Genomic DNA, 26151 nt, shown 5'->3' with positions numbered 1-26151 from the left:
GAAGCCTGCCCTCAATCACTCTGATATTTTTTTATAATATGGTATGACTATTCTGAATATTTACTTGTTATCTTAGTTTCAGCATGTAGGATTTAGCTGCCTGACCAGGGATCAAAATCGGGCCCCCTGCATTGGAAGCACGGAGTCTTAGCCAATGGACCACTGGGAAAGTCCCACCCCAGTATCCTTGGGACCCTCCCCCAATTCGTGTTCCACCAGAGCTACAGCACTGTAGATGACCCTTTCTTAATGTTTACTTTGCATGAAATTATTCTTTCAGTATTTTTTTCTGGCCAGATTGTAAATTCCATGAGACTAGAGATGAGGCTAATTTGTTCATGGTGAAATCACTCAACCTCACACGTGAGCATTAACTAAAAACACCGTCTGAAAAAGTACACACAGAATGGCTTCAACTTGAGTTCTTCAAAAAATATTATTATTTACAAAAAAGGACAAGACATTAAATTAATGTAATTATTGATTCAAGAAATACCTGTGTTGAATGCTTGATGCCCAGAGTGGCAGGCATGGTCCCTCACTCACTGGAAGATTAAAGGAGACAAGCAGGTGAATAATGATTCCAAGTGGACAGAAGGCAGGGCTCAGATGCAGTCATTCCTGGGCTCATGTGCCAGGCCTATCAAGGACCTGCTGTCTGATGCTGAGCTATTTGCTGAAGTTGTTAGAGCTTTAGTTTCCTCAACTACAGCATGTGAACCTGTGCAGGGAAGTGAGAGACAGCATATTAAAAATATCCAACAAGAGCCTAACATGAGGAAGTGTTCGATATATTTAGCTGGCACAATTACGTTAGAAGGCAAATGTGATTCGTGGTGTCATCATTTCATCATCCCTGGAGAATAGGACGGGAGAGAAGACAGTGGAGAGAGAGGGGTATGCCGAGGGGGAGCCCCCGCTCCCATCTGAACCCCAAGCAGAATTTACAAAGTGAGCAGGTTTCTTCTCTTGAGAGTCCCTTGGACTGCCAAGAAATCAAACCAGTCCATCCTAAAGGAAATCAATCCTGAATATTCATTGGAAGGACTGATGCTGAAGCTGAAGCTCCAATACTTTGGCCACCTGATGTAAAGAACTGACTCATTGGAAAAGACCCTGATGCTGGGAAAGATGGAGGGCTAGAGGAGAAGGGGATGACAGAGGATGAGATGCTTGGATGGCATCACCGATTCGATAAGCATGAGTTTGAGCAAACCTCAGGAGCCAGTGAAAGACAGGGAAGCCTGGTGTGCTGCAGTTCATGGGGTCACAAAGTTGGACATGACTTAGTGGCTGAATAACAACAAAAGACAAGAAGAAATAGGCTCAGAGAGGTGACCTGATGCCCAAGCTCTCACAGTTCACCCATGGAAGAACCTGACCTTAGGCCTACAGGTTTTCTTCCTCCAAACCTGGTGATATTGCCTGTATGTTCTGCTGTGTCCACATCCTGTATTCACTCGGTATGTGTTTATTTTTTTTTATATTTTTTTAAATTTTTAAAAATATTTATTTATTTAGCTGCATCGGCTCTCAGTTGCAGCACCTGGACTCCAGCTGTGGCTCGTGGGGTCACAAGTCACAGCACACGGGCTCAGGTGCTCTGTGGGTTGTGGGATCCCAGTTCCCGGACCTGAGCCCAAACCCGCATCCCCTGCACCGCAAAGCAGAGTCTGAACCACTGGACCGCCAGGGAAGTCCCTCGGTATGTGTTTATTGAGCGTCTGCTGCCCTGGACACTGATGATGCAGTGAGGAAATGCAGGGCAGTCTGGGAAGGAGGGTACCATCCTCTCCTGTCCTAGCTGACACCTCCCATTGTGCCTTGGTTTTCTGCAGAGGAGCAAGGCATTGAAAGCAGGCAGTGTGGAATAAAGCAGCTCTTCACTAATGAAAAGGGTGGTGCATAAATAATCAATACTGTAGACTTCTGCACGTAAAGCCCATTTCCACTGATTTATATCCTCTTTTAGAAATAACCTGTACAGTTATATTGCATCCACAAGCAGGCTGATGTAACAGAAAGCCCATCATTTTCTGGGTACCATTTAGCAACCTGCTATTTATTCCACAGGATTTTAGGAAATTAGATAATCATTTAAACGAGAATGCTGAAATTGTTTGGCAGAGAGGGAGAGGGAGAACACAACAGCGTTTGCCAACTTAATCCTCAAAATAGTAGAAGGTGGACTTCCCTGGTGGCACGGTGGATAAGAATCTGTCCACCAATGCAGGGGACACGGGTTTGATCCCTGGTCCAGGAAGATCCTACATGCCCTGCGGAGTAGCTCGGTTCATGCGCCATAACTTCTCAGCCCTCCGGAGCCCGCGGGCTGTAACCACGGAGCCCATTAACCACGAGTACTGAGGCCTGCACACTCTAGGGCCCTTGAGCCACAACTAATGAGGCCCTATGCTGCAACTACCGAAGCCCACGTGTCCTAGAGCTGTGAGCCACAGCAAGAGAAGCCACTCCACTGTGAAGCCTGCACGCCGCAACTAGTAGAGTGCCCCCCACTTGCAGCAACTAGAGAGAACCAAGGATCCAATGAAGCGGACTTCCCTGGCGGTCCAGTGATTTAGACTCTGCCTTGCAATGTGCGGGAGGAGGCTTCAATCCCTGGTCGGGGACTGAATCCCACCTGCCATGGAACAACCAAGTCCACATATGACAACTAGAAAGTCCCAGTGCCTCAGTGAAAGATCTGCCTGAGACGACAAAGATACCAGCTAAGACCCAATGCAGCCAGATGAATACGTAAATAAACATTAAAAAAGGTAATCCAGTGAGGTCTCCTCTCACCTCAACTGTGCCTCCAACGTTAACTGAGCCCCTACGATGTGCCAGCAGCTCAGACGGGCACCGAGGCCAACAGAAATGACAGCATCCCACGAGGTGGGAGTCGAGGCTGCCATGTTCGTTCACCCTACATCACCACCCTTGTGCAGAGCCTGAGACACGGGACGTGCCTGATGGTTACCTGATTAGTGAGCAAACCAACAGCAGTGTCTCTCCTCACGGCATCCTAATGAGGTGTTAACAGTAGTAACAAATGTCCACGCCTCACCCTCATGACTCCAGATCCCCACGAGAGGGACCTGAAGATGCTGACAAGGAGCAAGGCTGTATTTACAGGAAAGGGTACAGAGCAAAGAACCCAACAGAAATGGAGCAAAAAGGAAAAAACTAAAGAGCACAGTGCACCTGGGAGAGGGGAGATTTCCACGTGGAAGTCAGGCCTGTGCCTCAGTTTCCCTCTGCACCCCCACCCCCGACAGGCACACGCCTCCCATCAGTGAGGGCGGGGCTGTCAGGCCACAAAGCCACGCACATGTGTACACTTGCTGGGTGAGCATCACGCCCTTTGAGGAAGATGCTGCTCTACACTTCTCAGTAATCCAAACAAAAGGAAGCCAGCATTTCCTCTCAAGGACACACGTTCCTCCGTCTGGGGAAGCACCTTCTAAGGGAAGCGGAGGAAGGAAGGCTTTCACATTGGTGACCAGCATGTTCATCTCAGGCACAGTCATCTGCTCGGGCAGCATGTCTTCTGTGATCTCCACCGGAGGGCCGGTGAGGCTCAGAGCACCAGCACAAAACAGATCTGCAGGAAAGTTAAAGGCCTAACCGCCTCCCGGCTCAGGCTTTTGATCTCTTTCATCCTGATGTTCTCAGATTCCAGGATCTCAGCCACTCATTCACTCAACAAAGCCTTCCTGAGCATGTGCCCCATGCAAGGCATACCCACAGGAACCAATCAACCATTCATCTGCATGGGCAGAGCAGACAAGCCAAAGCCCTTTCTCTGGTTAACATCAACCTAGTGGCTGATTAACGGAGGGGCTTCCCTGCTGGCTCAGTTGGTAAAGAATCTGCCTGCAGTGCCGGAGGCCCAGGTTCAATCCCTGGGTCAGGAAGATCCCCTGGAGAAGGGCATGGCAATCCACTGCAGTATTCTTGCCTGGAGAATTCCATGGACAGAGGGGCCTGGTGGGCTACTGCCCATGGGGTCACAAAGAGACACAACTGAGCAAATAATACTTGCATTTTTTCAGCAGCTGAAGACGGGTGGGGAGTTGGAATCAGGCTGAGTTAAAATGCCAGCTTGGCCCCTGCCCAGCTGTATGACTTTACAGATATGGCTTAACCTCTCTCTAAGTTTCTTCAGCTGTCAAAGGAAATAGGAAACTGTTCTGTGGAAATGGATGGAATTCACATGCATCAGTGGTTTAATAGAGTATCTTGGTGTAAAGCAGGCATTCAGAAATGTGATTTCGGGGACTTTCCTAGTGGTCCAATGATTAAAACTGCTTCCACTGCAGGGGGTGTGGGTCCGATCCCTGTCTGGGAAGTAAGATCCCACATGCTGCACAGTGAGGACAACAAATAAAAACAAAATTTAAAAAAGCATGATTTCAAATAACGAGTATCATACTTTTCACTTGGAAAAGTGAAAAAGAAGTGCTCCTTGGAAGGAAAGTTATTACCAATGTAGACAGCATACTAAAAAGCAGAGACATTACTTTGCCAACAAAGGTCTGTCTAATCAAGGCTATGGTTTTTCCAGTGGTCATGTACGGATGTGAGAGTTGGACTTTGAAGAAAGCTGAGTGCCGAAGAACTGATGCTTTTGAACTGTGGTGTTGGAGAAAACTCTTGAGAGTCCCTTGGACTGCAATGAGGTCCAACCAGTCCATCCTAAAGGAGATCAGTCCTGGGAGTTCACTGGAAGGACTGATGCTAAAGCTGAAACTCCAATACTTTGGCCATCTGATGCAAAGAGTTGACTCATTGGAAAAGACCCTGATGCTGGGAGGGATTGGGGGCAGGAGAAGGGGACGACAGAGGATGAGATGGTTGGATGGCATCACCGCCTCGATGGACATGAGTTCGAGTAAACTCCGGGAGTTGGTGATGGACAGGGAGGCCTGGTGTGCTGCAGTCCATGGGGTCACAAACAGTCGGACACGACTGAGCGACTGAACTGACACTTTTCACACAATCATGGAATTTAAACAGTTTAATTACTCCTTTGCCTCACACGCTAGATCGCATGACCTACTGAGGGTAAGGACTGAGTTTTGTTTGATTTTGTCCCTGCGGCGCACAGATGCCCGCAGAGTGGAGGGCTGAATAAGGGACTAGCAGAGAAGTGAACAGACACCCAGATTCCGCTGCTCAAGGAGGCAGAGCTCTGGGAATGAGGGGAGTCCTCACGTCTGTGTGTCTCCACCACGAGGCTGTTCCTCCTCCGGGCAGTGGAGTGACCCCACTTCTTTCAGCGAGAAGAAAGGGAGTGTGCCCCAGCTCCTGAGGAAGAGTCCCTCAGGACTCTTTGAGTCCCTGGATTCCTGACCTTCCTGAGCACTGATGGTCGATTCTACGTGTCCATAGGGCCCATCCGTGGTACCCAGATAGGCAGTCGAACATTATTCTAGATGTTTCTGTGAAAGTGTGCTTCAGAGGAGATTCACGTTTAAACCATGATTTGAATCACGAGTAAAGGTGATTCGCCACAGCATGGGTGGGCCTCGCCCAACCAGTTGAAGATGTGAAAAGAAAAAGACGGACACACACGTTACTCGTCCTCCCCACTCGAAAGAAGGAAGCAGCTGCTCATTCGGTCAGCAGATGGCCTTTGGACTCAAACTGTATCTCTCCCCTGGGTCTCCAGCCTACTAGCCTGACCTGCAGATTTTGGACTTGCTGGCCTCCATATTCACATGAGACAATTCCTTAAAATAAGTCTGTCTTCCTCTCTGTCTCTTTACACATGTGTGTGTGTGTGTATACACACATGTGATCTTATTATCCTGTTGATTCCGTTTCTGTGGAGAATCTGAATTCGCCAAGCCAAGCCAAGTGTCCCCAGTTGTACCAAGAAGTATCAGGCTATTACAGTGTGAGGCAGCACACAGGACTGAAGGAGGCCTCCAGCATGATCTCATTCCATCCTCTCTCTAGACATTGAGAAACCGAGGCCCAGAGAGGGCAATTATCTGGCTCAGGGTCACACAGTGGGGTGGAGCAGAAGCCAAGAACAGGGAACATCTAAGACCCTCCACGTCCCTCCCACATGAAAACATGAGGCTCTTGGAGTAACATTCAATTTAATTATGTGGATAAACTCAAAGAAAAATAAGACCAGCAGAGGATTTTATTGAGCACTTTTGTGCCAAGCTCTCTGCTGCAGGATTTTATACGCTTATTTCATTTAATCTTCTCAGCAACCCTGCAAGGCAGACATTAGTATCCTCTTTGACAGATAAGCCATGAGTGGGAGAGGGAAAACCGTTCCCCTGGGGCAAAGCTGCTGGCGTTTCTGGAGGTAGGAGGGGAAGGGGATGCGAGCTCCAGCTTCAACCCTAAATTTGAAGCCCTCTTTGCTTAAGATGCTGCAGGAAAGAGCGAGGCTGCAGGGCCAGAGACATCTGGGCTCCTGGGGAGGGAGGCATGTCACGTCATGGCAACCCTCACCCACCGATGATTTTTCACGCCGATGACCTTACTTTGCTGAGAATCTCTAGTTCCTGCACATGTCTCTTCACACAAAGGCTTATTTTGAAGGGAACACCTGTTCCCTAATCGCTCCAGCTGATGCTGCAATCTGCATGGATTGTGATGTTATTTGCTAATGCGCTGGGCTTCTCGGGGACTTGAAGGCACAGCCTGCGAGGGAGGCGGGGGAGTGGATTTTAGTCCTTGTTTGGCAGCCCTTGCCTTGCGGGGGGTGGGAGGGGAAGGCGCAGGATGGGCACGGGGCTCTGAGCCCACATAATCGGATGGGACCCAAATGGAAAATGCACAGGAAAAGAATCTGGTCCTGAAAATAGCCCATTGAGCTGTGAGCAAGTTCACCACTGAGCACCCACCAATAAGCTATTTTATCTGACTCTTGTGAAAGACAGAGATGTCTTCTTTGACACACATCCCCGAAAATAGCCAAGAAAAGAATGGAGGGAAAAAAAAGATACTGTATCTTGCGCCTGCTGTGAGCCTATTTCTGAACTAAAATCCTTTCTAAGATATAGGTATTGTCCCATTTTAGATTGGAGGAGGCTGAATTTTTACAGGGTTAATAGAGTCTGCCACATCACAAAGTATTGAGCAGAGCAGCTATTTGAAAGCATAGCCTTCTCTCTGCCTCTCCAGGCGTAACAGAATCAGACAGGCTGAGAGGATCTACACTGTTCCTCACCCCACACCAGGTCCACGGTTTCTGAAAAGTCCCCGCTTGGCATCCAAGTGTCCATGGAGATGCCGCACTCTCCCCTTGCTCTCTGTCTGCCGTCATATAAGGCAAGGAACCCCTCTGTGACTCAGCGCTCTCACTGCTCAGAGTTCTATGAACATAACCAGGTACTTGGATCAGTCATCCATCCAACACACATTTCCTGAGGGTTAACCACATGTGCCAGGTATGGTGCCAGGCCCTAAGGATGTGGAAGTTGAAGGCATTGGGCTCTGTCCCCTGCTGTCTGGAGTCCAGTGAAGGAAAGACAGAGATGCCTAGAGTTGACTGTAGAGAAAGCATTTGGGAGGGAGAATTTCTTGCTAGGAGATCAGAGAGCGCTTCTCAGAGCGGGGTGGCATCTGAATGAGCATTCGAGGATGTGCAAACAGGCACCCAGGAGTTCCTTCAGGGCAGACACCCGATCACCATCACACCCTGTGCTCCCATGGTCCCAGCAAAGGCCCCTGTCTGGGGATGGAAGTGTCGTCAAAGATGCATTGAATTGATCCACAACCTCTGATATGCCCTGATGTTCCAAACCATGTTTCTGGGCAAACAGAGTCTAAGCTGGAGATTTGCAGGTGAGTCCACAGGGGAGGTCTCAGAGGTAGAGTATATGCAGCAGTGAGAAGCGGCATGGGATAGAGGGAGAAGCTGGGCTGTGATGCGGTCACAGTAAAGCTTTGGTCAAGCCTCGGGGGGTCTGGAGCAGGGCTGGGACTTAGCCATTACAGCAACGAACACACATACTCACCTGTGAGGTGATTAAGTATCAGCAACCCCATTCTATAGGTGGGAAAACTGAGGCTCAGAGAAGTGAGCAAATGAAGGACAGAGCCAGGTTTTGAAATGAGCTTATGGCCAAAGGGCTTTTGAGGTTCCACATGGTCCCGAGGAAGCCCCTTACAATGTGCCACCTGGTCCAGAGGAAGCCCCTTACAATGTGCCCCATGAACTCCATGGAACCATATTTTTCAAGGGGCCATATGACAGGGGTACCATGTGAAGACCCTCCTCTCTGCACTATCCTGGGGCCTGGCATTAGGAATACGTTTGATAAATGTAGCAGCCAACCAAAGAAGGAACGGATGGGCCAACAAGAGACAAGGATGGAGGGAGCAAAGAAACTCCGCGTGGGGCATCTGAAATGAACAGAAGTCTCACAGAGCAGGCACGGCCTGCCAAGTGAAGTCTGCAGTCTTGGGGCCACTGCCCCCATGAAGACATTACCTCTGAGGAGGTCGGCTTGCAGTATCCAGCTCCGAAGACCAGGTTTTCCAGGGAAAGGCTAGACTGCTCTGGTCCTGTGTCTGGGCCGCCTTTCCCAAGCCAGGAGCCTCTTCCTGGGCGAGTAAAACTGTAAAGAAGGGAATTGAAAGAATTGAAAATGTGGCTAATTTTTGTCAAAGGAAGTAGAGGAAAAGATGGGGCCACTGATTCAGCCTCCTTGACGCTGCTGCTGGGGAGCCTGTGAGACAAGCCGATCAGAAGAGATAGCAGGTGGTCCTAGAGGTAAAGAACTGGCCTGTCAATGCAGGAGACGGAAGAGATGTGGGTTCAATCCCTGGGTCAGGAAACTCCCCTGGAGGAGGGCATGCAATCCAACTCCAATATTCTTGCCTGGAGAGCCCCACGGACAGAGGAGCCTGGCAGGCTACAGTCCATGGAGTGGCGCGAAGTCAGACACAACTGAAGCGGCTGAGCACACACACACAGCTCACCCCCAAGGGATGCTTCGGTGGGACATTGATGGATGCCGCCAGGACAAGTGGGTGTAACTGGCACATGAGCTTTGGGGCCAGGGGTGACACGCATCCCACTATGTCTATAAATGCCCACAATCTGCCTGATGAGACGCACGGAGGCAGAGGTGACTTAACCACAGGGGAAGGTAGCATGGGATCCTGATCAGAAAGACAAGGGGAGGCTCCATCTGACATGGTCTGAGTCCTACACCTACTCTTGTCATTGGTACAACCCAGAGTGAAGTCCTTCAACCCCCAGGCCCCTCCCAAACCTCTGTTCTTCTGTGGAAGAAGGGAAAACAATATCCACCTCCACGACATGACCACACAGAAGTTTCACAGGATCGTGCATGTCAAAGATTTTCACTGTGTTGACACTAGTTAGAAACTCTGTACCTGTTCCAGGGACAAAAATGCGACCCTGCTCAGCTCTGCAAGTCCTCACAAGGTCAGCGAGCAGAGTGACGGCGACCATCCATTTTAGGGTCAAGGGCGATCAGAAAAGCCCTTGTGAGCTGGTGGTGGTCTAGTTGCTAAGCTGTGTCCGACTCTTGCAATCCCATGGACTGTAGCCTGCCAGGCTCTTCTGTTCATGGGATTCTCCAGGCGAGAACACTGGAGTGGGTTGCTATGCCCTCCTCCAGGGGATCTTCCTGACCCAGGGACTGAACCCCCGTCTCCCGCATCTCCTGCAACTACAGGTGAATGCTTTACCCACTGAGGTCTACCAGGGTTTAAATTCCAGCAGCACCATTTGCCAGCTCCACGGGGAAAGTTTAAAACCTCCCTGTATCCTCATAAGTCAAAAAGGTTGATACCAGCACCTCAACAGTGGGGTTGTCTGAGGATTCCATGAGTTTAGCCAAGTGAAAGTACAATGTCTGGCAAAGAGCAATGATTCAATAAATGCTAGAAGTTCTTGTCGATAATACCACAAAATCATAAAATCTAACATAACCATTATTCTATTTATATAGCTATTGTTGATAATACCACAAATACAATCCACTGTAATATAATCAAGCCTTGGAATTGTTTAGAACTGAGATTTGAAGCAACTCTGCAGTTGAGCTAGAATGTGGATAAATGGAACACTGCAGTAGAAATGGGGAATTTGCGTATGAGACATGATGCTCATGGCACATTCAGAGGACCGACTGCAAATTAGACACTAGAATAACTCATTGTTGACTTCAGTGTGACCCTGAGCTGCCGAGTCCCTCAGGTGAACTCCAGTTGTATGCAATTGAGGGTTAAACACTGAGGGTTAAACAGACCTGAGTCTGTTTCAGGAAAGGATCTTTTAAGGTTAAATTTTCATTCTACTCCTGCTTCTTCCTGGCTGGATTTAACAACTGATACTAAAACTGCTTTTCTGGAAAAACTGGAGCTTGCCCTACTTGACAGGTATTTCCCATAACCTTAAAGGGTTCCCAACCACTGTGAGTGAACTCATAGGAATCCTTCCTGCAGAACCCAAAGAACAGAAGGCAGCTCTATTTTTACCACCATCCCTGGAGAAGCCTCAACTCTGCTGGTGAATTTCTATCTGCACCAGTCTCTGGCAAAGCGCTGTAGACAAACTTGCAAAGAATTATTTCTGTTAGGAGGTTAAACTTTCTACGCAGAGGAGCTGAAATAGCCCCATTAGCAAGCAGAGCCCAGGACGGAGCCCAGCGAGCAGATGCGCGCGGTAACTGGGGAAGCACGGCATGGTCACATCAGAAAGCTCTCATTTCCTACACGCTGACCCCAGCAGGGGATCAGGACCCCTCCCCAGCCATGAGTGGGGACTGGAGTCTCCCCCGCCTGCATTGAGAAGTGTCCTGAGAAGGGACATCAGGAAAGTTCCCTTCCAGAAACTGCATAATACAAGATTCCATCCCCAAATATCTCTCTGCTCACGTGTGTAACCCGCACCCTCACGCGTGGGGGAGGTTTGAAGTGAACTGATGTCACTTCTGGTCCTGCCAGGCACTTGGATAAAGATGCCTGGGTACCATAAGACATGCTCATTGTTGTCAGCTTGGTCCCTCTGTCAGGGCATTCATAGCACCTCAGTGCACCTTGAGGCCATGGAGATGCTGGGACAATTCCCTGAAGAGAAAGCTTGGGACCACTCAGGTGGTCCTGCCCTTAAACAAAGAGCCACCGGAGGAGGGGGCAGAAAACTGCATGCCGGGCACTGTCTTCATGTGAGACTCACTAAAACCTATATGGACAAGCCCCATGGGTGTCCTGGCTTAGAGATGGAGAACTGTGTGTCCCAGAGATGTTAGGTGACTTTTCAAATAAGATATGGTTAGAAAGGAGCCAGGTCAGATGGAGGCATCAGGTCACAGCCATTCAGCTCCGAGGTTCTCCACCCAGATCCTCCCCAGGCCCCTGCCCACCTCTGCTCTGCAACTCAGGGAGGCTTGGAGCTGAAATTTGCGGCCTGGGGGTGCTTCACTGGTCTGGGCTGATGTCCCCTGGGCAGCTCTCAGCATCTCAGCCACACAGGAGACTCAAACGTAACAAGGAACCCGAAGCGGCCACCCTCCCCCTGGTACTGCAGGATGTATAACCTCATACCTGATCAGCGGCTGCTGCAGGGCCACGAGGGCGGCGTGGATGGTCACCGAGATCACCGACAGGTGGAAATAGTCGAACATGACGGGCACCTGGTGATGCAGGCCTCTCCGGGGATGGAAGTGCAGGCCCAGCACACGGCTGCTGATCGCGGGGACCCCGGCCATGTCCCTCAGCCTGGAAGGCAGGCGAGCGGTTTACGTGAGTGGTGCTGGCGTGTCCCTGCCGCCCTCCAGGTGAGTCCACATAGCAACCTTCCCCACACACAAACACTGTGTGTCCATCGGCTTATCCAATCCCTCCCTGCAAAGAACTATGCTAGGTAAAAACTTTTTTTTTGCCATGATGGGAAAATGAAGCAACCGAGGCTCAGAGATGGAAAGCAACCCCAGCGACCTCACACAGCTGCTATGCGGCAGAGCTGGGTTCACACTCTGCTATCACGGATGCCAAGCTCACCTCGCAGTGTTGGAAAGATGCCCACATGCTTTTCCAGGCTCAACAGTGAAGCCCTCCTGGACTGCCATGTCCCAGCTTGCTCTTGTATTTCCCCCATGGGCCCCCAGCACAGCACTTCCTTGGTACCACTGTGTTTTCTATGAGTCCTACCTCTTAAAGGCAAGAACTGTGAATCCCTAACACCAAACACAGAATTGGGCACACAGCAGAAATCATCCAGATATTTGTTTATCAAAAGGGATATGTGACTGAATGAATAAATGACGCCCAAAGAGCAATAGAGTCTGATCAGTTTCATCCAGGATTCCCCCTACATTTTCTCTAGTGGTGTTTTGTAACTGATGGAGACAGAATTCAGTTATTTGCGGGGTTGGCAAGGGGGGGTGTCTCAATATAGAAAAGGACTGAACTGCCTTTAATCTTTCCCACCCTGATGCCGGGGAAGATTGAGGGCAAGAGGAGAAGGGGGGTGGCAGAGGGTGAGATGGTCGGATGGCATCACTGACTCAGTGGACAGGAGTCCGAGCAAACTTCAGAAGAGAGTGAAGGACAGGGAAGCCTGGCGTGCTGCAGCCCATGGGGCTGCAAAGAGTCAGACACAACTGAGCGAATGAACAGCAAAACAACAAGGTGGGAGAAAACAGAGATGAACTGGATAGCATTGAGAAGAAAACGCTTAGGTTCTTATAAAGGAACTAAAAACCAACCCCCAACATCAAACAAGCACAAAACATAGAGAAAGAGCCCTGGTGTTTACCTGGAGGGGAAGAGATCATGTAGAGAGTCTTATGTGTCCAGGCTGAGAACTTTCACGTGTGGCTTCAAGGACTGGACCTGAGAGCAGCTAAGGGGAGGTCCCGGGGGCGACCTGTCCCCTGAAGCAGAGGAATGTCCTGATAGGCAGGACTGTCCAGGACAGGTGGGGTCTGTCGGGGAGAAGTGAGTCCCCCATCCCTGGGCAAGTACATGCTCAAGGCTCTTTGCAGAGCAGCAGTTTCAAATGCGGGATCAGATTAGAGCAGGTTTCCCAGCCTCAGTGATACAGACCCTTGGGAGCTGAACAATGCTCTGCTGGGGAGCAGGGTGCAGTCCTGTGCATCATGGGATGTTTAGGACTATCCCTGGACCCTACCCACTAGAAGCCAGGAGCACCCACTCCCTGCCCAGAGTGACAATCAAAAATGTCCCCAGAGGGACCTCCTGGCCATCCAGTGGTTAAGACTCTGAGGTCCCAATTCAGGGCACATGGGTTTGGGTTCGATCCCTCCTCAGGGAACTAAGGTCCTGCATGCACGCTGTATGACACAGTCAAAAATTAAAATGTGGAAAAAAAATTTAAAGCATGAGAAAATGTCTCCATATTTGGCCAAATTTCCCTGGGGGACAGAATCGCCCCACCCACACTGAGAACCACTAGATGGGGTGGACATTCAGAGCCCTTGCGCCCCGACATCACCTGGCGTGCTCCTCTGTTTTGATCCTGCTCAGGCCTAAATGGCTCCAAAAGAAGCTGACTGCCTGGGTCATGTTTCAAAGCCTGAAGTGTACCCCCAGGATGTAATGCAGATGCTTTGTCATCTCTAAACCCAATTTATGAAAATTAAAAAATATGGCATTTCCAATTCCTGCCCGGCCTCTGGCTTCCTGTTCCTCTTTGCTAATCTTATACTCCAAGAAAACACTCTGCTCTGATGGTTATTAAGTGCTTTGTACTATAGGGAGGAAGTGAAACACGGAAACTTGCCCCACATGCATCTAGGAAGCCACAGAGAGGAAGACGGCACTGATCCCTGGGTCACACACTCAGCCTGGCTTAGATATCACCTCTCTTAATCTTCAGAGCAGACCTATGAAGTGCAGAAGCTATAACAAAGCCTGTTTTATAAACGAGACTACTGAGATTTAGAAAAGTGCAAGAATGCAACCAGTGTCTCAGAGTCAATGAGCTCAGAGACTGCTGCTGAATTATATATACTTTGGGCCAATCTTCGGTACACAGCCTCTCTGCTAACTACTATTTTGATGGCAACAAGGTCACATTTATTGTATCTACCACACCTGATCACGTCCCACCCTGGAGGGCTAGGTAGGGGATGACTTCTAGGCTGAGTTTGGGATCAATGACAGGGTTCTGTGATCCAATGGAAATGTGTGCCAGGGAGCTATGGATGAACACCTCTGAAGGAAGAGGCATAAGAATATAGATCAGGGGTTATTAATAAAATTAATAAAATGAGTGAATGATAGAAACCCTAAAGAGTTGAGAGGGAACATGGGAACCACAGAGACAAGGACTTCACTTCTGAGTCTATAGCTTAGGAAGAAGGCCGACTTTATATGGGGCTTCTGAGTTCCAGTAAGTCCTGGGCATGGAGTGAGGAAGATAAGATTTCTCAAGCATCCACAATCCCATCAAAAGTTAAGCAGAAGTGATGAGAGAAGCAGGTGGCCAGAAGGGCTTGGGGTCCAGATAAAGATAAGTGTGAGGCATCTGTGATGCTGAGCACAGAACCAGTGGCAGGACCATGGACAGGCCCTCCTGCCTGCCCAGCCACGAGGTGTTACCATCCATTTATATCAGCAGGTATCTATTCTCAAAGCAGAGACACAGTCAGGTTTCTAACATTCTAGTCACGGTCCCTCTGATTCAATGCCCCATATTATGAAAGCTCCCATAACAATCAGACACATCTCATGGATGGGACGGTCCTTAAGAAGAGAATCTCTAACAGGGACTCTGAAATTTGAAGGGTTGGGGAACCATTCCACCAGCATCAGTCCCTTGGCCACCTGACCTCCTATTCCCCACTGGAATGAGGTGAAGCATTTGCTGAAGAGGTTATGGAGTTCAGAAGTGAGGATTAATTTGCAGAAAGTAGTCAGACTGTGCTGAAATTGTGCTAATAAAACCGATGGAAAAGAAGCACCTCTGTCTTCACCTTAAGCTTAATCAGGGGAGTCTTCAAGGGAGCATGCCCTGTGTCCCCTAGAATCGAAGGAACACAGGTCCTGGTGCCTGATGTATCCTGTAAAGGTCCTCAGTAAAGAAGCTGAGGGTAGCTGGGACGGCCAAAGAAGAGTGAACCGCAATGGGGTGGGAGTCCCCACCAGCGTGAGATGAGGATGCAAGTGCTGTGATCATTACCCAAGAGCCAGATGTGCATTCCCGGAGAAGAATCTGCCAAAAGAGCTTCCAGCAAGGAGTGAATGACCCCACCATAAGAGGCATCATCATTTCAAAGAACTGGTTGTAGGAAAGGGGAGCCACCTAAAGGGCATAGCTCCCAGGAGTCACAAACACACCCCAAGAGTAGATAAAGCAGCAATCCAGCAGCTACCCTGTGAAGAGTCCTGCCTGCAGCTGAACCCATGAAGCATGACTCCCGGCGCCATCTGCAAGCTCCGCCCTCCTCTGCGTGCCTGACCCGGAGAGGCCCGCACACCCCGGGGGGGAAGGAGGCAGGTTCCGCAAACCCTGCTGCTACAGTGGGACTTTCCCACCCTGAGAAATCTCGGAGCTAGGGTGCCGTGGAACTGAGAGGCAGTGCCGATGAAAAGAAATTACACGTTGAATGATTGAGTTTGGGGAATGCATTCTATTGGACTTTTTCACACCTGAAAAAAGAACTATTTTTGGCATGAAAGAACATGAAACCTGACTGTTTCACCCCTAGGGTAGAAGGAAGAGGCCACAGGGCAAGCTTAAAGGAAGCAGTTATGAGAAAGAGGAGGGTTGCTTCCTTACTGAATCAGTGGGCTATACATCAGTGGATTTTCAGAGAGTTGAAACATAACAGCAAAAATTCAGTGTAAAGATGAGGATCCTGGCAGAATCTCCTTTGATTCAAAAGGGGCATTGAGGTTTGCAGGCTTATAGGGTCATTAATCTAAAGACCTAATTAATACTGCATTGCAAGTGTATGGGGGTGAGTGCTGGAGATAAGAAGGTGCTAGCGAATAAAGCTGCAAAGTCAGGAGTTGCCTGTGCCTACAGCCTCTGAGAGAGCTGCCTAAAAGGCAAGCAGCTTGAAGTGACCACGTAAACATTCCTTGTCCAGGTTTCTTAGGCTGATCAGGAACCAGGTTTCTAAGGAAGGTTCTGAGGTTCAAGGCCATCAAGATACCCTAGAGCTGGAGAAGGGCTGAGTGGAGGAAACTGTACCATCACGCTTGAAGGATTCCAAGGACACTCACTGTTGTTCACTGTCCGTAAAGTGCAAATCCACCTTGAGCTGGAAATCCACTTCACTTACCGCCTCTTCTACCTGGAAGAGAAACAGTGTTTAAGGATTGCAGGAGTCAGATCTGGTCCAGATCAAATACTGAGCTGGTCAATTTCCCAAAGTTAAAAACAAAAAAAAAAGCTCATTGCAAAATAAACATCATTTATGTGTAAAGCGGAATTTCCATGTTCTGTGGAATTCTGGTGGCACAGGCCATCTGTATTACATGGAAAACAGAAGGGATTTATGTAGTCAGATTTCAGGAAAAGTCAATTTACAGGAAAAAAAAAATGTTAAGTGAGCTTTCTAGCTTGTAGGATGGTTGAGAAACTTATTTCCAAAAGAGATTTGATCTGGAAACTTCAGAAGCAGAAGTGAAGTGTTCTCTGGAACCTGCTTTGGAAAAGTGAAAGCAGGGAATTTCCATAGAGGAAACCCCACTTGGTTAGAGATAGAAAAATGATGGGGGTGGCATTATTTCTGGCCCCTTCGAGGGGCTGGCGCTATCCTTCAGGCTCACAGAGGAGGAAATAAAGTCACTTCCCAAGTCAACTCAGGTTCACAAGAAAGCGGACCCTGCATTTTTGTCTTGTGATCCATTACATTTAACCATTTATGCTTTCAGACGCTTCAGCATTTCACATCCTACCTATGACTGTTTCCATTCTCAGCTTTTAAAAATCCATATTCATTAACCAGCATGGGAACCTATTTGTTCTACTTGCCAACTTCTCATGTACATCTAAAAGATGGTGACCCCAGAAGTCACTTGCTAAAAACCAGATCTCACTGATGCCCCCGTTCAGGAAACCCAGATAAGTACTGCATGCCTGGGACAGGTAGCATCTCCTCCTCACCCTCAGGCTGGATGGGACCATTCTCCTCTGTGAACCACAAAAACCCCTTGTTGTTTTGTTTTGTTTTTCCTATCTTAGTATTCAATGCTTCCTATAAAATTGTCTCAGCTTTATAACTTTGGGGTTACAAGCCCATGAGACAAATATTAGGTTGGCGAAGAAGTTCATAACATGGTACGTAAAAACCTAAATGAACTTTTTAGCCAACCCAATATTAACTTCTCAATGGACATGAATTTGAGCAAACTCCAGTAGATAGGGGAGGACGGAGGAGCCTGGCGTGCTGCAGTCCGTGGGTTTGCCAAGAGTCAGACACAACTTAGCAACTGAACAACAACAATATTAACTGCAGACACATTCTGTTTAGTCCTCATCGCATTTCTTACTGTGTTTTGAACAAGCAGAAAACACTTAGAAATCAGGCAGTTTTCACATTTTCATCGCAGGTTTCCAGCTTCTGAAAAAATAATCCCCGGATCTGGCCACGCTGAGCTGGCATTCAGAAGCTCCACTTGGCTCAGGGGACTCACTGAGAAAATCCATCTGCCTGTGGCTAAACCCCTCTGGCCGTTCAACGGCCTGGTGTCCCCTGTAATCTGGTATCAATAAGGGAATGACTAGGCTTACTCCGTTCTGGATCCACAGCTCCAGGAACAGTGCCCCCCACGGAGAGAGCGCTCCTGAATAAAGGCCGCTATTCCCCACCCCCATCCCTGGTTTCTGTCTCTTTACAAGAATGCCCTCATTCTGCAGGGGGGGAGTCTCCTACCCAAAAGCCTCTTCGGAAGCATGTTCCTGGTTAAGCATAACTCAGGCAGAGACATATGGATGGAATTTATCTTTAGCTTCCCAGGGTTTTAAAATTTGTGAAAAAAAAAATTTTAAGCACTTCAAAGTTAACATTTTGCTGAATCCGAGTGCTATGAATAACTTCCTTTCCTAGCTTTGTTTTGCATAATCATGCACCCCGCTTTATACACACAACCCAAGCAACTCAGCCTCTTGTCACCAGCTCCTGGGGAGTGAGACTGGCAAAACCAGCCCTCCTAACCACCTCTGAGCATGCATTTGCCTACTGAACAAAAATTCACTGTAGGCTCCAGTTTTAAACTTGCTGCAAGGCTCTTTGGAGCAAAGAGAGAAATTCAGGAGCAGGATCAGCTGTCGCTAGATGGAGCCTGGCTATGACTTCACTGAGGTCCCAATACATCTTCAATTGCAAGATGCTCCAGAAGGCAGTCACTTGTTTCTTGAACCATTCACTTCTCTCATTTCTTCATTACCTGCCTCTCTCTCCAAACACACACACTCACACGTGCATGCACACAAACTTGCCCTTCCATTACCCTGCCTCATTCTGGTTAAAGAGATGACTTCTTTCCAAGGGTGTTTTTTTGTTTAATTGAAGAAGAGCTGACTTACAATGTTGTGGTAATTTCTGCTACTTAGCAAAGTGATTCATTTATGTATATATATACATATGTATATATGTGTGTGTATATACACATAAATACATAAATAACATAAAACCATTTTAAAAGAACGTAAGAGTACATACATATATGTGTAAAGGATATATAAGTACAACATAAGTAAAAATATAAAAAAGAATGTGTATATGTATACATTCTTTTTTTACATTTTTTTCATTACAGTTTATCACAGCTTACCGAAATAGTTCTCTGTGCTAGACAGCAGGACCTTGTTGTTTATCCATCCTATACACAGTAGCTTACATCTGCTAACCCCAGCCTCCCAGGAGGGTGACTTTCTAGCACCAGGGGTCAGTTTCATATAGTAGTAGGAACAATAACCTAGCCAGGATTTACAGAAGAGTTACTACGTAGCAGACACTACATAGGACACGTATCACTGCCATACACTATCTTATTTAATGTGGAAATAACTGAAATAAGACATACTGTCCCCACTTACAAATGAAGAAATTGAGACTCGGTGGAGGAAAGTCACTTCCAAGGTTAACTAGTCAGTGGGTCCAAAGCCCAGATTTAGTCAAGGGTTCCTCGCTTCTTCAGTCTTCTCCCACAGTCTAACCGGTGTTGTGGGTTGTACAGTCTAAGGTAACTGATTCAACTCTACTTATAATAGTAACTCTTGTATCTTCTCTTCCCTCATGAACCTCTTTTCTGAGCTGTACCACCGCTGAGGGGATAAGAAAGCAGCTTTGGAAGCCAAGTTACATGGGTGCAGATCGTGCTCTGGCTTTTAGCATCTGTGTGACCTTGGGCCAACCAACCTGTTTGTTTTTCATCTGTAAATTGGGTGTAAAATGATTATGCTTACTCCTTGCATACATGCTAAGTTGCTAAGTCGTGTCTGATTCTTTTGAAACCCCATGGACTGTAGCCCACCAGGTGCCTCTGTCCATGGGATTCTACAGAGAAGTATACTGGAGTGGGTTGCCATGTCCTCCTCCAGGGGATCTTCCCAACTCAAAGGCTGAACCCGAGTTTCCAGGGCTCCTATACTACAGGCAGACTCTTTACTACGGTGCCCACTCAGTGGGGAAGCTCACATTTACCCCACAGATCACTGCTTTTGTGTAACTATGCAAGAAAATGCACAAAAATGTGTGTGAAGAAAGGCCATTATGCACTTACCGTAGCACATGAAATTGTGTGCTGACTGTGTCAGCATTGTCTATGCCTACTGCTCACACCCAGGACTGCGTGCATGTGTGACCACGAACTCTGGCCTCCTGGTCATAAGCAATGCTTTGGCTACCACAAGCAGACATTCCCTAAGGCCAAAACATCCATTCCAGACATACAGCTTTTATGAACGTATCCAATTAACTCTAATTGTCACTCATCCAGATGCAATGATTAATGATAACACTGTTTGCTGCCATAAAGATTAACCCCAACACAACAATAAATTATTAGCTTGTAAAGATAAGTGATTTTCCACGCAGAAGAAAACACAATGTACCATAGGAACAACATCTTGTACAAAATGAACACAGGAATAAGTGCCGGCAAACATGCCCTGTTCGCGCTCAGAACTTGGCTTGTGGCAACCTCACGTGATCTCAACTTGAGTGCTGAGTGCAAACCTTGAAAAGATTTGAACTCACGGGGGCAGGAAAGAAAGAGACTCTGATGGAATTCAGAAGGAATAATGACTGAGAGACCTGAGTCATGTCCAAAACCCAGCCTCTAATCATAACCATTCTGCCCAGGAAGCTCTCTGAGATTAGTGTGCTGAAGGACAATGGCCCATGAGAAGTCAAGTGACCTTCACTTAGTAGAATTCAGGGAAGTCAAGCTTGGGCATGCAGCCTAACCGGGAGGCCCTTAGCCCCCAAAACCACCTCCAGTATCTTTTCCTAAATTGCATGTATCCACCAGAGTCCGGGAAAGAAGTAGATGATGAATTCATTTCATTAAACAGAGATTTACAAAGGTGTGGGGAGAACCTAGGGAAAGCAACCAGTGATGATGGCTGGGTACCTTGGGGTTTAGTAACCTTAGGACTCCTCACCACCTCCTCATCCCTACCTCAGGTTCTTTGTTCTAGCTGCACCCTCCTCCAGGGATGCCTGGCTCCAAGGCCTCTGGGCTTTGACTCATACTGTTCCCCCTGTATGGGGATGCCCTTCATCTTTCTCTTAGTCTGATGAAGTCTTAGTCCCAGCATCTCAAAGCCAGCTTCTTTGTGAAGGCATTGATGTCTTCCTGCAGAGTTCATCTCCATCCTCGGTGCCCTGTGCTCATTTGCAGATGAAGCTGGCACAGTGCATTTCAGCTACCAGTTGCTGCTCAGTTGCTAAGTCGTGTCTGACTCTGCAACCCCATGGACTGCAGCATGCCAGTCCTTCACTGTCACCTGCAGATTGCTCAAAGATTCATGTCCATTGAGTTGGTGATGCTATCTAACCATCTCATCCTCTGCCACCCCCTTCTCCTTTTGCCTTCAATCTTTCCCAACATCAGGGGTTTTTCCAATGAGTCAGCTCTTCACATTAGGTGGCCAAAGTATTGGAGCTTCAGCTTCAGCATCAGTCCTTCCCAAGAATATTCAGGGTTGATTCCCCTTAGGATTGACTGGTTTAATCTCCTTGCAGTCTAAGGGGCTCTCAAGAGTCTTCCCCCAGCTACCAGTGCCTGTCTGAATGTTTTGTTTTTTTTTTTTTTTTGATGAAGCATCCATCCTTTGAGGGAGTACTCCTGGTGTCTTCTTCAGCCTTGCCCATCATCTGAGGGCCCACTCCACATCCCTTCACAAAGTAGGTACCAGCAAATACTTGATTGACCCACTGACAGAGGCCCAGCAAATTAGTCAACAGGATTCACTTGGTACGTGAAACAAGCAAGTAAATTAACAAAAGCATGAGTACAAAACTGACTAAGTCAGGAGGTGCAGGAATGCTCTAGAATCCCGAGTCCTAATCTGTCAAATTTCAGAACAAACCTAGAGCATCTTCTTTGCGTCCCATTCTCCTAGCAATGGGGCTTCCCAGGTGGCACAGTGGTAAATAAACCACCTGCCAATAAAGGAGACATCAGAGACATGGGCTGGATCCCTGGGTCAGGAAGATTCTCCTGGAGGAGGGTGTGGCAACCCACTCCAATATTCTTGCCTGGAGAATCCCATGGACTGAGCAGTCTGGCGGACTACAGTCCATACGGTTGCAAAGAGTCAACATCACTGAAGCGACTTGGCCTGCTCCTAGCAATGGATACAAAAGGCACAGGAGGGCTCAGCATTTGTGGCTGGTGGTAGGTTCGGGACTTACCCTTTCACCGTCTAAGAGTAAATGAGCTCGGAAGATCACGGCATCATTGATGGGCACCTCCTCATTCCTGTATAAGATCTGGAAGACCCGGCTGTGCACGGTGCTGTCGTGGATGCAGGCCGAGTGCGGGATGCCACTGTCTGCAAAACAAGAACCCGTAGAAGCCCATGAACTCCCGTCCTGCCCTGGATCCTCAGCCTCCTGGGGTGTCAGTCCAGCTCAAGGAGAGCAATGGCCCCAAACTGCATTTCAACTCCCAAAGACCAAGGTCTACAGATGAAACGACTCCATCATGGAAGATTTATGGTCACCAAATCTCAGAAAGAACATTCTTCAGTCCTTTATAAGTCATAAGAGCTTAGCTAAACCACTTGCCATCACGTGGGCAGTGCTCCTTGGCTGGACAGTGAAAGTGAGACAGTGTTAGTGGCTCAGTTGTGTCCAACTCTTTGCAACCCCATGGACTGTAGCCCACCAAGCTCCTCTGCCCATGGAATTCTCCAGGCAAGAATACTGGAGTGGGCTGCCATTCCCTTCTCCAGGGGATCTTCTCAATGCTGGGATTGAACTTGGGTCTCTCACATTGCAGGCAAATTCTTTACCATCTGAGTCACCAGGGAAGCCCCTGGCTAGAAATTAGTATCTGCTAAATTCTTCTCCTGCTTACACACCCCTTCCTCCATAATGCATCCCTTAATCCTCCTCTCCAAGAAATAATAACACAGAGATAAAGACAGAAATTGACCTTCCTTCTACAGAGACACCCTAGTGCCCACAGAATCTCTCTCTCCTGAAAGTGTGGCTTTTATACCACACAGGATATGAAGGATAACCTGTCTTTCATTTTAGATAAATGTGCTAATTTGCATTATATTAGATATCCAGTTTATTGAGGAACCTGTTCAACTCCATGTCCTCTAATACATTCTGTGTGTGCGCTCTCAGTTGTGTCCAACTCTTGGCGATCCTATACAAGCTCCTCTGTCCATGATCCTATACAGGCTCCTGTCTATGACCCTATACAGGCTACTCTGTTCATGGGATTCCCCAGGCAAGAATACTGGAATGGGTCCTAAATGTACCCTAATCCCTAAACACTGACTCAGAGTTAACTTGAATTTCAGGATCTTCCTGTGTCCACTGATCAGGATTACTATGGAGAGAAAAATGGGTGAATTCCTCCAAATCACTTAAACTGCACAGTTAGAAAAATAGAAATCTCCTTAAATAAATAATGTTTAATATTTATATAAAGCAATCATTATGCATTCATAATAATGGCCAAACAAGTGGTATTTCACAGCTTCCAACATATTTTTCAAATGTGTTTCTTTCCTTAGTCCTTACAGAAAATTGCTGGGGTAAGTACTCATCACAGATGAAGAGAACAAGGTGAAAAGAGGAGGAGGCAGGTATCCTGTCAGTTGCTATAAGAGGAAGTACTGTGTGGATGCATCCTCAGATCTATCTGTATTACATCTGGGAAGAGAGGTCTCCGGTGACTGAGCAAAATGCACCCATTTCAGACTTCCCTGGTGGCACAGTGGATGGGAGTCTGCCTGTCAATGCAGGGGGCACAGGTTCGATCCCTGGTCTGGGAGTATTCCACACACCACGGAGCAATGGGGCCTGTGTGCCTCAATCACTGAGGCTGCCACAATCACTGAGGCTGCCACAGTCACTGAGCCTGCCGCAACTACTGAGCCTGCCGCAATCACTGAGCCTGCCGCAACCACTGAGGCTGCCGCAACTACTGAGCCTACAGCAACTACTGAGCCTGCCACAACTACTGAGCCTGCTGCAACTACTGAGCCTGCCACAGTCACTGAGCCTGCCACAACTACTGAGCCTGCCTCAATCACTGAGCCTGCCGCAACCACTGAGGCTGCCGCAACTACTGAGCCTACAGCAACTACTGAGCCTGCCACAACTACTGAGCCTGCTGCAACTACTGAGCCTGCCACAATCACTGAGGCTGCCGCAACTACTGAGCCTGCCGCAACCACTGAGGCTGCCGCAACTACTGAGCCTGCCGCAACTACTGAGCCTGCCGCAACTACTGAGCCTGCCTCAATCACTGAGCCTGCCGCAACTACTGAGCCTGCTGCAACTACTGAGCCTGCCACAATCACTGAGGCTGCCACAACTACTGAGCCTGCCGCAATCACTGAGGCTGCCGCAACTACTGAGCCTGCTGCAACTACTGAGCCTGCCGCAACTACTGAGCCTGCTGCAACTACTGAGCCTGCCACAATCACTGAGCCTGCCGCAACTACTGAGCCTGCCGCAACTATTGAGCCTGCCGCAATCACTGAGCCTGCTGCAATCACTGAGCCTGCCGCAACTACTGAGCCTGCCACAATCACTGAGCCTGCTGCAACTACTGGAGCCGGCCCACCTAGAGCCTGTGCTCTGCACCAAGAGAAGCCACCGCAACGAGAAGCCTGTGCACCACAATGCAGAGGAGCCCCTGCTCACCGAAACTGAAGCCCACACAGCAACAAAGACCCAGTGCAACCCAAAATGAATACAAACCTCATTTTTACATGCACCCATTTCTAGCAAAAGGTAAGTTTTCTGTAATGCTCTATGGAGAAACTGAACTAATGTGACTGCAAAAGGAAGCAAGAAAATGTTTTACAATATGAGCTCAGCCAGCAAAGGAAAACAGCTTGAGTGCTTTGTGCAATGTCCCCAGCTGACTCAAAATGTCCCTCAGAAACAGGGACAAAGGGTCATGGTCACAACCCCATGCACAGTGACGCTGCACACCTGCCTTGTCGCTTCAGGGGAGGAGAAAAAAAAAAAAGAAATGTAAAATCCCAGGTTGTTTCCACGGCCGCTCAGATTGGCACTTCATCATGAAGGAAATAAAATTACTGGCTCAATGCAGCCCCATTTAGACCTGTTGGATTCAAATTGATGTGGTTTTTAAACAGAAATGATCTTTGTGTGCAAGTGCCTTTCTGTTTTTATTTGCTGCACCAGCCCTTTCTCTATCACTGTCAAGACCAGGTTGATCTATAAGTCAGACCGACATCGTGGCCGAGGATGGATGGAGTAAATACTCTGAAGGTCAGAGCAACGCAGAGCCGTCTAGTACCTGGAGGGACAGCCAGCAAAACAGTTCAATCACTTGCCTTCTTGGGCGAGTGACATCATCCCTTGTAAGAGCAGCTTTCCACGTGAAAAATGGGCATCTCCACACACTGACCTTCTATGATCAGTGTAGACCAAAGAGGATAAAATAAATCAAGATCTGAAGACCAGGCACGTGGCTGACATGCAAAATGCAGTAGGATGATTTTTCAATTGTGCTGCGGGAAAGGTCGTAGCACTTTCTGTTGAATGCATTTCCACTGGCTACATACGTGAGCCTGAGCTCCTCTGATTTTTCAGCAGATTGACAAACAGGACTTAGCAGTATTTGCAGGAGACCCTCACATCCCAAGATGCCCCATTAAGCCCAGGAAGAGGCATTTCTGATGCCCTGTGGGACCTGTGGTGTTTTCTCATCACTAGTAACTAGGGCATAAACAAGTGCCTCCTTGCCAAGGAAGGTTCACTGATCACAAGGCACCCTCTGGGCTTGTGGGCATCATGGCGACAGTGCCTGCCAGGCTTTTATCCCACCAGGATTCTCCCTTCTTCGACAATGACAACCCACACTTGGACACCTTTCTTATTAACCTGGCACCCTCTTCCTGACTTTCTGCAAGGCCACTTCATGAATTTTCTATGATTGGCTCTCTTGCTGGGTCACAGAACCTTCCTCAGTAGACAGAGGGTGCTCATTCACACCTGATGTTTCACACCCTGTCATGCACCAAGTACTGGGCACCCAGAGGTGAAGATGGTGCATGCTCTCTCTCTGTGCTAAAAGACCTTGCTCAGCCTTTGGGAGGCTGCCCCTTCCTAGCTGTGGGGTAGAAAGTCACTTTTCTCTTTCATCTGTTTTTTGTTGCTGAAATGACACTCATTTCCTTTTTCTACACTTTAATACTTTTACATTAGTGAAAAGAACATGTCTTGGCATATCCCAAGTGTTATTTCAAATATTCTGACTCACTTTTTTCTTAATTTTGCTGGAATATAGTAGATTTACAATGTCATGTTAGTTTCAGGGGTAGAGTAAAGTGATTCTGTTATACATATACATATATTCATCTTTTTTTGATTATTTTCCCATATAGATTAGTCTAGAATATTGAGTTCCTCATGCTATAGCAGTCTCACTGGTCATCCATTCTATATACAGTAGTGTGTGTAAATTAATCCCAGGCTCCTAATTTATCCCTCCCAG

General features: G+C 48.0%; 1 protein-coding gene across 5 annotated transcripts in view; it reads right to left on the bottom strand.

Moving 5' to 3' along the window:
- FAM135B (family with sequence similarity 135 member B) overlaps positions 1–26151 on the bottom strand; it is a 258917-nt gene that overhangs the window by 69519 nt on the left and 163247 nt on the right. For all 5 annotated transcript variants that reach the window (XM_070476955.1, XM_070476954.1, XM_070476956.1 and 2 more), the window contains exons 4-7: positions 21849–21988; positions 16204–16274; positions 11554–11727; positions 8465–8591 (exon numbers count right to left, since the gene is read on the bottom strand). In XM_070476955.1, coding sequence (XP_070333056.1) covers positions 8465–8591; positions 11554–11727; positions 16204–16274; positions 21849–21988 — 512 coding nt within the window. The remainder of the gene's footprint in view (positions 1–8464; positions 8592–11553; positions 11728–16203; positions 16275–21848; positions 21989–26151) is intronic.

This window comes from Odocoileus virginianus, chromosome 15 (assembly GCF_023699985.2).
Source record: "Odocoileus virginianus isolate 20LAN1187 ecotype Illinois chromosome 15, Ovbor_1.2, whole genome shotgun sequence".
NCBI lineage: Eukaryota > Metazoa > Chordata > Mammalia > Artiodactyla > Cervidae > Odocoileus > Odocoileus virginianus.
The sequence above is the reverse complement of the archived record's forward strand: the minus strand, read 5'-3'. Positions and strand labels throughout refer to the sequence as shown.